The sequence below is a fragment of the Apostichopus japonicus genome, chromosome 2, assembly GCF_037975245.1.
Source record: "Apostichopus japonicus isolate 1M-3 chromosome 2, ASM3797524v1, whole genome shotgun sequence".
Lineage (NCBI taxonomy): Eukaryota > Metazoa > Echinodermata > Holothuroidea > Aspidochirotida > Stichopodidae > Apostichopus > Apostichopus japonicus.
In genome coordinates, this window is record NC_092562.1 from 169,252 (window position 1) to 182,394 (window position 13,143).

General features: G+C 39.1%; 1 protein-coding gene across 1 annotated transcript in view; it reads left to right on the forward strand.

Annotated features, from left to right (window-relative positions):
- LOC139973156 (carbonic anhydrase 7-like) overlaps positions 1-13,143 on the forward strand; it is a 51,072-nt gene that overhangs the window by 21,335 nt on the left and 16,594 nt on the right. Inside the window, exons 5-6 of the mRNA XM_071979629.1 lie at positions 941-1,098; positions 10,427-10,583. Coding sequence (XP_071835730.1) covers positions 941-1,098; positions 10,427-10,583 — 315 coding nt within the window. The remainder of the gene's footprint in view (positions 1-940; positions 1,099-10,426; positions 10,584-13,143) is intronic.

Consider the following 13,143-nt stretch of genomic DNA (forward strand, 5'->3'; position numbering starts at 1 on the left):
AAGTAATAACTGAATACCTTAGCTGTACAATTTCACGTATCAAATTTTGTTGTCTCGAGCAGGGGAATAAAAAAAGAAAACAATAGAGAGATATAAAAAGGAGCGAATCTGACAAACAGATGACATATATGTATTTAGGTCCCATGAGACGCTTTTATATTAAACTTGTCACTCACTTGATTTGAGGATGAGGGCAGTAATGGTAAGCCATTGAGTTTCTTGCCGGAAGCAATTCATTTCGACAGGTGGTAGTTATCTCAGACAACGCATTTAAATGTTCAATATACCAGAAAATCTCATGTCTGAATGGATGTCAGTTGAAGCATGGAATATTGAAAACTAATGGGATGTGAATATCTTCTCAAATAGATATACATATATACTGACAGGCCTATATATATATATATATATATATATATATATATATATATATATATATATATATGAAATTGTTGGGAAATCCAGAACAGTGAAGATGAAGATACTTCCAGCCTCTACCGGGATGCGAACCCGAACCTGTGACCTATAGGCAAAAAAAAGGAGAACGTGTGCCTAAATTAATGTATGCCACAATACTCGATTGATATCTTCGTTTAACCAGGTTTTCCAACTACGATTCGCAAACACCTTGATACATGATCGCGTTTCAAACACGTTTTGGTGACGTCACTAAATTTACAAATGTTAACTAACTCATCATATTCTTTAAGTAAGACCTTTCAGTTTTTCTATGAACATGGTTTATTAAAGCGACGGAGGAATGATTTACGTTGTCTAGTTATGGCACCAAACTCACCTCCTTCGTTCGATTCCACAATTTTGTGATACCTTTTAAGGTCCCCTTGCCTATGAATAAGTTCTCGTGACGTCACTAATTGAACATGATGTCACTCAATTTTAGTCTGTTCTATTACTTTCCTTCGTTCTTCTTCTTCCGTAGTAAAATTCAAAGTGAAGGGGAATTACGAAACACCGCCGGCAGCAATGACGCAGGGCGCCGCCACTTCATATGACATCGAAGACATTCACTTCCACTGGGGGAGTCATAATTTCCAAGGCTCCGAACATACTCTAGATGGCAAAAGATTTCCAGCTGAGGTAATTATAATGACTATAATATATATGGAGAGAGTAAGGCACAATATGTTACCAAAGCAGGATTAGCATTGTTCGATACAGGTGACAAACGCCTACAGTGGAATTACAGCCTCCCTTACTGGTTTCGAACCTCTGGACACGCAGGCAGCGTCCATAGCCTAATTGGTGCGGGTGTCCGCATATAAAGCGGTTGGCCCGGGTTCGAAACCCCGTGGAAGCTGGAAGGTTTTTCCATGTTCTAGAGTTTCCAACTCAATACCGTTTTCAAATATATATCAGCATATGAAAAATATATTATCTTTTACCGTATGCAAACAAAACAAAGAAGAAAAAGAAGACAATATTATCTTATTACCTCCCAGTTTTAATGGGACTTTAACGCAAGCATGAAATGACCATAGACATGTACGATATTAACATATACAGTTATCAGTTTCCTTTGATGCCCATTGTATGACGTCACAAGCCATCCCACGAGGAGAGCCGAAAACAGCGCCCTTTTTTTCGTGACGTAATTATGAACACAGCGACAAAGCACCACTAAAAGTACCGAGTACGTACCGAATACAAGCTATCTTTCTATCGGGTGGTCTGTATAGTTCCCTTGGTTTTGTCCCGAACCGTAAACGTCTCTTTAACCAATCAGGAATTAAATAGAAGTGATTTATGAGCCAAGGTCAGTCGAAATTATTTATCTGTTTAGTCAAGCATGAACGTCACTGTAATTGAACGGAACCAATGCGACATTATGTTAGAGGTTCGTTACAGGAACGACGTAGGTCAATCCGTATGTTCGGATGCTCTGGGGGAGTGCTAACTTTATTGGTAATTCGCGGTGCCCATACAAAAAAGTCCTGCACAAAATCCTGCAGGATTTCATGCAGGATCCTGCAGGATTTAGTATGCCAGGATTTGGCCACATCATGCATGCTTATGAAGGATTCCTGTACATGCATCATGGAATCTTGCATGCATATGAAGGATTCTTGTACGTTTGGAAGGAATCCTGTTCCATATACAGGAATCCTATAGGATTCCTGCCGGATTCCTGCAGGACTTTTTTGTATGGGTGTAAAGGTTCTTAGCTTTCGTTTGCTTTAGTACAATGATAAGTAGGTCTTCCACCTCTCTCCGTCCCCAGTCTTAGGAGGAAAAAAACAGAAATGAAAGAAAACCAAGACAAAGCTCATGTTATTAATGTAATCTGTAACATATTATATCCAGTACATACCTTTAGTGTATAGCCTATACATTTTAACCTAACACAATAGGTCAACCAATAGATGCGACACAAAGGCGCGTCAAAACACGATGCACGGCTGTACTAAAAAAACCAGCCTTCTCCTATTTAATTTAATAAATAAATCATTGAAAATTGATCTTAAAAGTCTCTCTGCAGAAATTTCACAACTTTAGACATTAACAATATATAAATATTGTTGCTCGCTAACGTTATATTTAGGCTCAGCTAATAGTCCACATGGATAACCATAGGTTTCCTTTACTGTTTACTTAAAAGAAATGTTTTTTTCGATGCGCCCCTCTATACAGTTTTCCACTTCACATCACCCTATCTTAATAAATAAAATCAAACCGTGACAGGTAAGGTGATAAAATTCTAGCTAACATTTTTTTCATGAAGGTCAATAGTGATCATAGCCTCTGCATACACGTTCATTATGGTGAGCGTAGTTCTAATACACTATGCCGTTCGTTTGTATTCAGAACTAAAACATACAGAAATGCTGATGTTAAATGGTAGCAAATTGTTTCTTCTCTGTCACACGTCGGAGGTAAATTGTGAAACGAACGTTACTGTGGACTAAGCACGCCGCCGATAGGTTCAGATTAAAGACTAAGCGTTTATTAGGCTATATTGAATAAAACTGTTCATTTCATATCTAGGCATGCTGATACAGTGTTGAAAGATACTGTTGATGTTCTCTCTGATATGATAAACATAACGTATCGTTTCTTATACCAAATTTCTCCTGCCGACATTCTGAATGATGTTTGGTCCTAATATTGTGACACAGACGGCGTTCCGCAAAATCCTTTAAATCGCATAAAGCACTGGGTGTATTATGGTATCATTTATGTCAAGTTTAGGTCATATTTAGTTGGAACAGAAGGAAAGAAAGACTTGTACTGCTGAACTGGTAAACGTTTCCATCTTTATACAATACACGGTTCATCTCACTCCGATAACAAAGACACAGCAGCGCATGTCTAGAAAGTAAAACCATCATGAAATAAAAAGTCAATTTGAATGATTTCTTCCTTTTCGCATACTTTAGATAGTTGAGCTTAGTCAACTATACGTTAGAACCAACACTGATTACACTTAAACATATACCTTAACGGGTTGCCGGACTGTGGTACACATTGAATGGTTTATAACTACGGATATGTCTTGTAGTAAATTTAATCTATATATATATATATATATATATATATATACACCAAATGAGATAACCATTTCTTAGATACAACTATCATTCTCCAACCCACCTCATCCCCAGTCCCAGCCCCACCCATGCAGTTTTAATATATGAAGATTGTGAACACGTGATCATGAGGGTGCTACGTTTTATACAGTAGCACGATTCCCTTGAAAGGGACCTTGGTCGTACCAAACTCATAACTCCTGCACACATTGACCATCAAAGATACAGTATCTTGCATATATCGTAGGCTTAAAAGGATGTCTAATAGGATGCTACACATTGAAGATAATTCACCAAAACCAGTCCCTATATTCGGGTCATGTGATCACATAGCCATCGTGTCTATAGTCGGGGTAATAACTCCATCGTCTACACATGACCTCAACCCCAAGACAAGCCGAGAATGCTTTTCCAGCAGATGCTCCATCTCAAGTAAAACTTTTTTCTCAACTCAAACTACACCACATATGTTTCTTCTATATAACGGTAGACATAAAAATGCATGCATAAGATGTTTTTCTGCATGGGCAGGCTGCAAAAGCACATACGACAGCCAAAGAGGTCCTTGAATGTAAGGTGTAGCCTGAAACGACAAGCCAGCTATGAAATAAGGGTCTAAATTTGTTTTGAATGGTGTTTATCCTGCAAATACGTAACACCCATTGGGGTCTGTAATTGGTTACAGTAAGACCACATTGCGCGTCACAGCCACACCGAATAACTAATCAGGGTAGTTTATCAATCCACATGATAGCAAATAGATTATTATAATAGGCTATTCACTGGGCGATAAAGGACGCATGCAACCTCTTGTCACCGTATGAAGGGGCTACTCAAACACATGTACCCCAACCCCTCTTCCACACGTGTTCGCCTAAAATGGAAGTGAGACCCGTAACATTAGAATTTCATATCCATTTCTTTATTCAAGGGTTCGGGTGTACTTTTTGTAACACATGTAAACTGTTGGAATGATTTTCCTGATAGTATCAAATTTTCAAGGAAGGGTAAATAAGAGGAACTGAGGTGTTAATGGAAGAGGAGTGGGGTGGGGTGAGGGAGTGGGGAAGTGGGGGAGTGGGGAGGGGTCGTGGAGGAAGCTGAGTAGTTTACAGTGCAGTGGTGCTGGAGGGAGGCACTAGACTGGAGGTGTCATTACTCGCACACAATGCAAAAAATTGGCATGGAATTCATATCACATGTGCGGTATAAACTGAGCATTTCTTAACCAATAACATGAACGTTGTGTCTACATCGCACTATGAATATTCACCCATATGCTTGTGTGACATTACTTGAGTTCCATATGGAGACTTGAGAGCTAAACACTAGAATTTTGAAGTTAATATAGTTTTTTATTACGACCTTGGCTCTTATTTTAAGATTACCAGGAGCATCTTTAAAGAGAAGGAAACATTAATGGGAAAGGCAGGTGTAAAAATGCAGCAGTGATGCTAGGGGAATTAATTTCTATGTCCTGCTAGCCTAGAGGTTTTGTCGAAGCGAAATAATCTCTAAGATACAGACATGAACCATCAATCATGAAAGGTCACACGGGAAGGAACACGGGAAGATATAAAATTGGTGAGAACCCTCATCATCATCATCATCATCATGATATTCAAGTACAGTCGAAGTTCAACAAGACTAAATAGTACAAAATAGTTGATATAACCCCTATAATTGCTACAAGTTCTAACCATGCACGGAGAGCGATGCATATTTTACAATGCACGGAGAGCACTGTGTATTCTCCAGTGCACGGAGAGCACTGTATCTTTTACCATGCACGGAGAGTACAACATATTTTACCATGCACGGAGAGCACTGTATCTTTTACCATGCACGGTGAGCACTGTGTATTCTCCCATGCACGGAGAGGACTGTATCTTTTACCATGCACGGAGAGTACAACATATTTTACCATGCACGGAGAGCACTGTTTATTTTACCATGCACGGAGAGCACTGTGTATTATATATTATTCCGTACGAACGCTGTACACAGTGGCGTAGCGAGAATGTGGGGTGGGGGAAGGGGTGAGGTAAGAGCACCCTACAGGAATTTTCGAAAACGAAAGGGATTGGCAAGTTTTAAAGTTGTACTTTACAAATGTGGTAAAAATTATGGAAATGATAGCACCATTTCTGATTTGATCCTCCTTATCGAGACAAAACAATTCTCAAAGGGGAGGGGAAACTCTCCCCCCCCCCCCCTTAGGTTCATCCATAGAGCGGATGTAAGTTAACCGTATGGATTCGATACCAGATACCAAGGATATAAAGCTCAAGTCTCGGTTGTACGCATTAATAATAGACTGAGTATAGTGAGTTCTGGTACTCGTAACCTAACATGGCGGGCTGTACTGGTACTCGTAACCTAACATGGCGGGCTGTACTGGTACTCGCATCCTTTCATGGCTGGCTGTACTGGTACTCGCATCCTTACATGGCGGGCTGTACTGGTACTCGTATCCTCACATGACGGGCTGTACTGTTACTCGTAACCTAACATGGCGGGCTGTACTGTTACTCGTATCCTAACATGGCGGGCTGTACTGGTACTCGCATCCTTACATGGCGGGCTGTACTGGTACTCGTATCCTCACATGACGGGCTGTACTGTTACTCGTAACCTAACATGGCGGGCTGTACTGTTACTCGTATCCTAACATGGCGGGCTGTACTGTTACTCGCATCCTAACATGGCGGGCTGTACTGGTACTCGCATCCTAACATGGCGGGCTGTACTGGTACTCGCATCCTCACAAGGCGGGCTGTACCGGTACTCGTATCCTAACATGGCGGGCTGTACTGGTACTCGCATCCTAACATGGCGGGCTGTACTGGTACTCGCATCCTAACATGGCGGGCTGTACTGTGACTCGCATCCTAACAAGGCGGGCTGTACTGGTACTCGCATCCTAACATGGCGGGCTGTACTGGTACTCGCATCCTAACATGGCGGGCTGTACTGGTACACGCATCCTAACAAGGCGGGCTGTACTGGTACTCGCATCCTTTCATGACGGGCTGTACTGGTACTCGCATCCTAACATGGCGGGCTGTACTGGTACTCGTAACCTAACATGGCTGGCTGTACTGGTACTCGCATCATTTTATTGCGGGCTGTACTGTTACTCGTATCCTAACATGGCGGGCTGTACTAGTACTCGCATCCTAACATGGCGGGCTGTACTGGTACTCGTAACCTTACATGGCGGGCTGTACTGGTAATCGTAACCTAACATGGCGGGCTGTACTGTTACTCGTATCCTAACATGGCGGGCTGTACTGGTACTCGCATCATTTCATGGCGGGCTGTACTGGTACTCGTAACCTAACATGGCGGGCTGTACTGTTACTCGTAACCTAACATGGCGGGCTGTACTGTTACTCGTATCCTAACATGGCGGGCTGTACTGGTACTCGCATCATTTCATGGCGGGCTGTACTGTTACTCGTATCCTAACATGGCAGGCTGTACTGGTACTCGCATCCTAACATGGCGGGCTGTACTGGTAATCGTAACCTAACATGGCGGGCTGTACTGGTACTCGTAACCTAACATGGCGGGCTGTACTGGTAATCGTAACCTAACATGGCGGGCTGTACTGGTACTCGCATCATTTCATGGCGGGCTGTACTGGTATTCGTAACCTAACATGGCTGGCTGTACTGGTACTCGCATCCTAACATGACGGGCTTTACTGGTACTCGTAACCTAACATGGCGGGCTGTACTGGTACTCGCATCCTAACATGACGGGCTGTACTGGTACTCGCATCCTTTCATGGCGGGCTGTACTGGTATTCGTAACCTAACATGGCTGGCTGTACTGGTACTCGCATCCTAACATGACGGGCTTTACTGGTACTCGTAACCTTACATGGCGGGCTGTACTGGTACTCGCATCCTAACATGACGGGCTGTACTGGTACTCGCATCCTTTCATGGCGGGCTGTACTGGTATTCGTAACCTAACATGGCTGGCTGTACTGGTACTCGCATCCTAACATGGCGGGCTGTACCGGTACTCTCATCCTAACATGGCGGGCTGTACTGGTATTCGCATCCTAACATGACGGGCTGTATTGGTACTCGTAACCTAACATGGCTGGCTGTACTGGTACTCGCATCCTTTCATGGCGGGCTGTACTGGTACTCGCATCCTTTCATGACGGGCTGTACTGGTACTCGCATCCTAACATGGCGGGCTGTACTGGTACTCGCATCCTTTCATGACGGGCTGTACTGGTACTCGCATCCTAACATGGCGGGCTGTACTGGTACTTGCAAGTTGCATCCTAACATGACGGGCTGTACTGGTACTCGCATCCTAGCATGACGGGCTGTACTGGTACTCGCATCCTTTCATTGAGGCTGTATACTGGTACTCGCATCCTTACATGGCGGGCTGTACTGGTACTCGCATCCTAACATGACGGGCTGTACTGGTAATCGCATCCTAACATGGCGGGCTGTACTGGTACTCGCATCCTAACATGACGGGCTGTACTGGTACTCGCATCCTTTCATTGAGGCTGTATACTGGTACTGGCCGTCATGGATTTGTACTCATACTCGAGCTACTCATAAAAAAGTATAATATAAAGATTCTAGTACAAGACTAAGTAGGCCACTCCAACTCGCTCCCACAGCCCTTGTATACATTCGTACGCGAACTCGTACGATGAGGAACTGTACTTGTTTTTCTTATGCGGATGAACTCGTTAACCAGTCTGCTATAAATAGTATGGCGCTTGAGTTAACATTCTCTGCATGTCAGTGCCCCATACCACGGAACAATGATATTCATCTCATGTAGGCTTAATTTACTTAAAGCATCTTTTTCTGCGTTTCGTCGGAACTTTCTTGGAAGTTTACTTCAAAGGAGGAAAAAAACCCCGACCGTCATGTTTAGCTTATTTGACAGAGACCTTTGTAAAGAAAAAAAATCCCCAAAATATCTAAGAATTGTTGGGGTTTCGTTTGGGGAATAACCTAGTTTAAAACTTGTGTGTTGGAGCTGTCGTTTTAGAAATCTGTGACGTCATAGCTGCCACTAGAGATCTGAAACATTAATTGTAGCCTACTTTCTCCTTGTTTTTCTTTTCAAGTATTCAAGATATAGCTTGTTAACTGTGTTAACCCTGAAATCAATGTCATCTTTAAACATGTTAAAAGGTTGGAGTCTTTAGTCTCAGTATTTGCAAATCCTACCTACAGAATAAATATTAAAATAAATAAAGACTAAACAAATATAACAAATTGAATCACGTGTGGTTCAATGATATCATATTTAGACTCGCTCAAGTCGTCAGCATTGTGTGTAGGAAGAAAATCATTTTGATATCATTCAATGGTAAGAATATTTTTCTTAACTGTTTGGGGAAAGCATTCATGACTTAGTTATCTCTGTCAAGCAAACCTATAATGATAGTTGGGTTATTGTGTCTCATTTAACTATTACCAAGGTTTACTCAAAATGACCTTCAGCAATTAACCAGACTAAAACAATGAGATACTTAACCAATGAGCCAAAGTTTTGACTAAACAAGACTAAAGACTAAACAAAATGTCACAATATTAGCTGAAACCAGATGAAACGCTTCAGATTGCTCTAAAAAGAGGGCGTTATTCAAGCAGTATTCTCGAGGTTCTGAGTCACGAGGATAGTGCAGGCCAATCAAATAGATAGATAGATAGATAGATAGTTTGCCGTCTGGTTTGATAAATCGCTGTGACATAAAATACATCTTAACTTTATTGGAAAAATACGCAGACTGTCTTGCACTATTGAAAACATTACAGGGGTTGACCTTAATTGGAGCACGTTCGCTTAAAATCAACCGAGATTTTCAGGCGTTCGTGTCAAGAAAATGTTGAAGGTTTCTGAACAGTATTCAAATATCCGTGAGGCTGAAAAGTAGGACACCTTCATAAACACTAGAACAAAAGGAAGACAAAATATTTCTTTGTTTTCACAATGTATTTTGGGGTTTATTGTTTTCCCTCGGTATAATGAGAGAGCTTCTGTTTTAACAATTAACTAATTATTCCTCTTTTGGAGGAAAGAGAAATGAGAAATACAATGAATCTGATGTATAAATAGTACTATGTGTAGAATATAAAACCTTGTTAGTATAACATTGTAGTTTTCTGTGTGTCACGGGTAAGTGTGTCACGTGATGACATGATTATGCGACTAGGGAGAAATATGAACCTGATCAGAAAGTGATCATCGAAATAAGAGATTGATAAATGCCATCTCTCAATCGTCATTATTAATATATATATATATATAAATATTGGAAACTTTACGACAATAATAATAATCTCTCAATAGTAAAATCAAAATTGCCGATGATAATTAACATCATCAAAACAAAAAAAAAGATGACGAAACGTTAATAAAAATAATCATAATAATGACTAAATATTATTCTTTAATTAGTAATTAAGGTGTTTCATTACTTTCTGTGGTCGATTTTTTTCTCTTCTCCCGAACACAATCTTTACATTTTGTATTGATATTAATCACATGGCAGCCAACGACGCGATTGACAGTTATTCAAGCAATAAATATATATATACTAAAAAACAACAAAAAGATAACATAAATCACTGAAATAAAACTTGAGGGGTTTAGGTAATGAAGTACATCCGTTTGTACTGAACAAACGTCAATCTTGAAGACTAAACACATTAACTTTCGTAGCTTTGAGCACAATGTAATGTTTATGTGTGTATATATACATATATCTATATCTCTCTCTCTATATATATATATATCTATATATAAATATATATATATATATATAAATATAAATATATATATATATATATATATATATATATATCCATTTTTTCTCTTTGCAGATGCATATCGTGCATAAACTGCGTGATAAAACCATTGCAGAGTCTGCAGCCATTAACGGTGGAATCGCTGTTCTGGGAATATTTATAGATATTGCTGCTGAAGACAACCCAGCTTTTCAACCAATGATTGATTCTCTGCAGCACATTATATACAAAAGTAAGTTATTTGTATATATATGAAATTGACCATTTGGTTATCAAATGATTAAAATGGGAAATTCCTAGCTGGACCGAGATAAAAAAAAAAATATTTAGTGTTACAAGATGTTGATGAAAATAACTTCTCTAAAACCTTGTAAGTTCATTCAGTTAACAATTGTTTTTCCATATTACTGTTTATGTTCCAGACAATATTTCCCCTTACATCGCGCATTTTCGTTGCTGTTATTTATGGTATAAATGCGTCTACAAATTATCAATGAAAGTGGTTCAAATTACAAAACTGATGTTTTCTAATTTCGTTGTATCAGTTTTAGTTATTTTTGTTCAATCTGCGATTATTACAATGGCGTTCGAAAAAGTAGTTGTTGTTGTTTCGTTTATTTCTGCCATTAAATCACAATGAAGTACATTTCTTGATACAAAATTATAGCAATGAGCCAGTGGGACCTTAAGTATGAAAACCTCTTCGAGTCTGGTCCCTTACAAAGTAAAACGAGAAAAAATAAAAATTTATATAGAGAATTTATATAGAGAAAAGAAGAAAAACCCCAATAAAACACATAGAAAACATGCTCACACACAGTGGTTTAACAGAACTGCGTAGGAAAACAGTAATACAATGCTCATAATAAGGCAGAACTATACTTTATAAGATTTACTTTAAAATACTATACTGTAATTATCAGTCCAGTAAATGTATATGTAAATGTATAACAGTATAGTGGCGACACGCGAAGTTACTATATATATATATATATATATATATCACACTACAGCATCTTAAGTAAGGCTAACGCTCTGTTCTATGATTGGCTGAGTTAGCGATGTTCAGGTAGAGATATCTACCGCGTAGACAGTTAAAGTCACATCGTTATTAGTTTGTCTCGTATTTTTACTATCACTAGATCTGATAGAACTTTCATCACGAGCAATGTTATAGTCTGTATATAACGCCTAGCTGGATTATATGCCAACTTTAACATACAAGTTGACTATCTTACATCACTATGGAAGTTATTACTTTATACCCATTTTTTGCATAACTTAGTGTGTTCGAATACATTGGTTTTAATACCCAGGTGAAGGTATTTTATTTCTTTCATTTAATCTTGCGAAGGTAACTACAAAATAAGGTCACTCAATGAAATACAGAGAGAAAGAAAAAGGAAACGTTTCGAACACACAAATGGGTATTTATATACAATTTGAGATTAGCTGACGAGAATTTAATATTGCTTTATTACAAGAGCAAGCTATTGACTTATATATGACTTATATGTATGTATATATATATATATATTTACTTATTTATTTATGTATGATGAATGAATTTCGCTAAACGCTGCCAGTCCATGACGTCATCCCACAGTCCAATGTTCTTTTCTCTTATATATTATATAGTTTCCAAACTTATCTCCTGCCTTCGCCGGTTTAAAATTCAATAATATAGATTTTATTTATTCCTTTTGAGAAAAATGATGAACACACATTTACGAGATGTTGAATAACAATGGTTAAACCTTTTCATAATTGCATATTCGGTCTATTGTAAACTAGTTATTACTGCACACAAATGACGTCATGCCTTGATTCAATTATCCGAATTTTCAGAGCAGCAGACTTTCTGTTTGATTTGTGCATTTTCGATGTGTTTTTTTTTATCGCTCATGAAAGAAAGCAAAATCCGTCAGGAGGTTAATCTTGAAAAATAAAATAAAAGTACAACATTTGTCGTTTTCGGGTTAGTTTTTCTTTATAAGCCCCAGATGCCAAATATTTTCCTGATAAATTAACTAGTGTTTGTGTTTGTTCTGTTTCAACACATGTTTGAAATATGAAATTAATTGCAAGAAAACCAGAAAGTTACATTTCATCTCTCTTTACGTCATTTTACTTATTTAAATCATCGGTAATGAGGTTAGCATATGAAATGTAAAGTTTTTTTTCCGCCATTCGAATCTTACATCATCACATTTGGCTTGGTTATACTTTATCATTGAAAGTAGAATATTCGCCTTCCTCCCCCATAGGCATAGGAGCCCAATTTGATTTGGAGGGGGGGGGAGGGGGAGGGAGGGTAACATCTTGCCCGAAAAATTATAACCAACATTTTTCGCGCGTTCAACATGTTAATGTGCATATCATATAGGGTATCCATCGGTTATTACATCGCATGCCAATTACATACAATCTTTTGCCGTGTTATTAGCCTTCCATATTGGTTATAACTTTCGGGGAAGTCGTTACAATAATAATGATAATAATTATAATATAAGTTTAACCATTGCAAAACACATTGCAATTTATTTTTCTTTCAGTTGTTAAAGTGAAGCATTCCAGTGGGAAACGGTGATGGAGGGGGGAGGGGGGAGGGGGGAGGGGAGTTGCGGCGGAATGTTTGGCGCTCTTCCTCGCACCTTGTTGCATTGTGATTGGTTTTGAGTTGATAACTGATAAATCTGAGGGGATTGTTTAGTTTTATCAACTTTATCATAATTACTGATTTATTTGATCTCAGCCATTTTTGTCGCCCAGTCATAGTTAAACTAACGGAT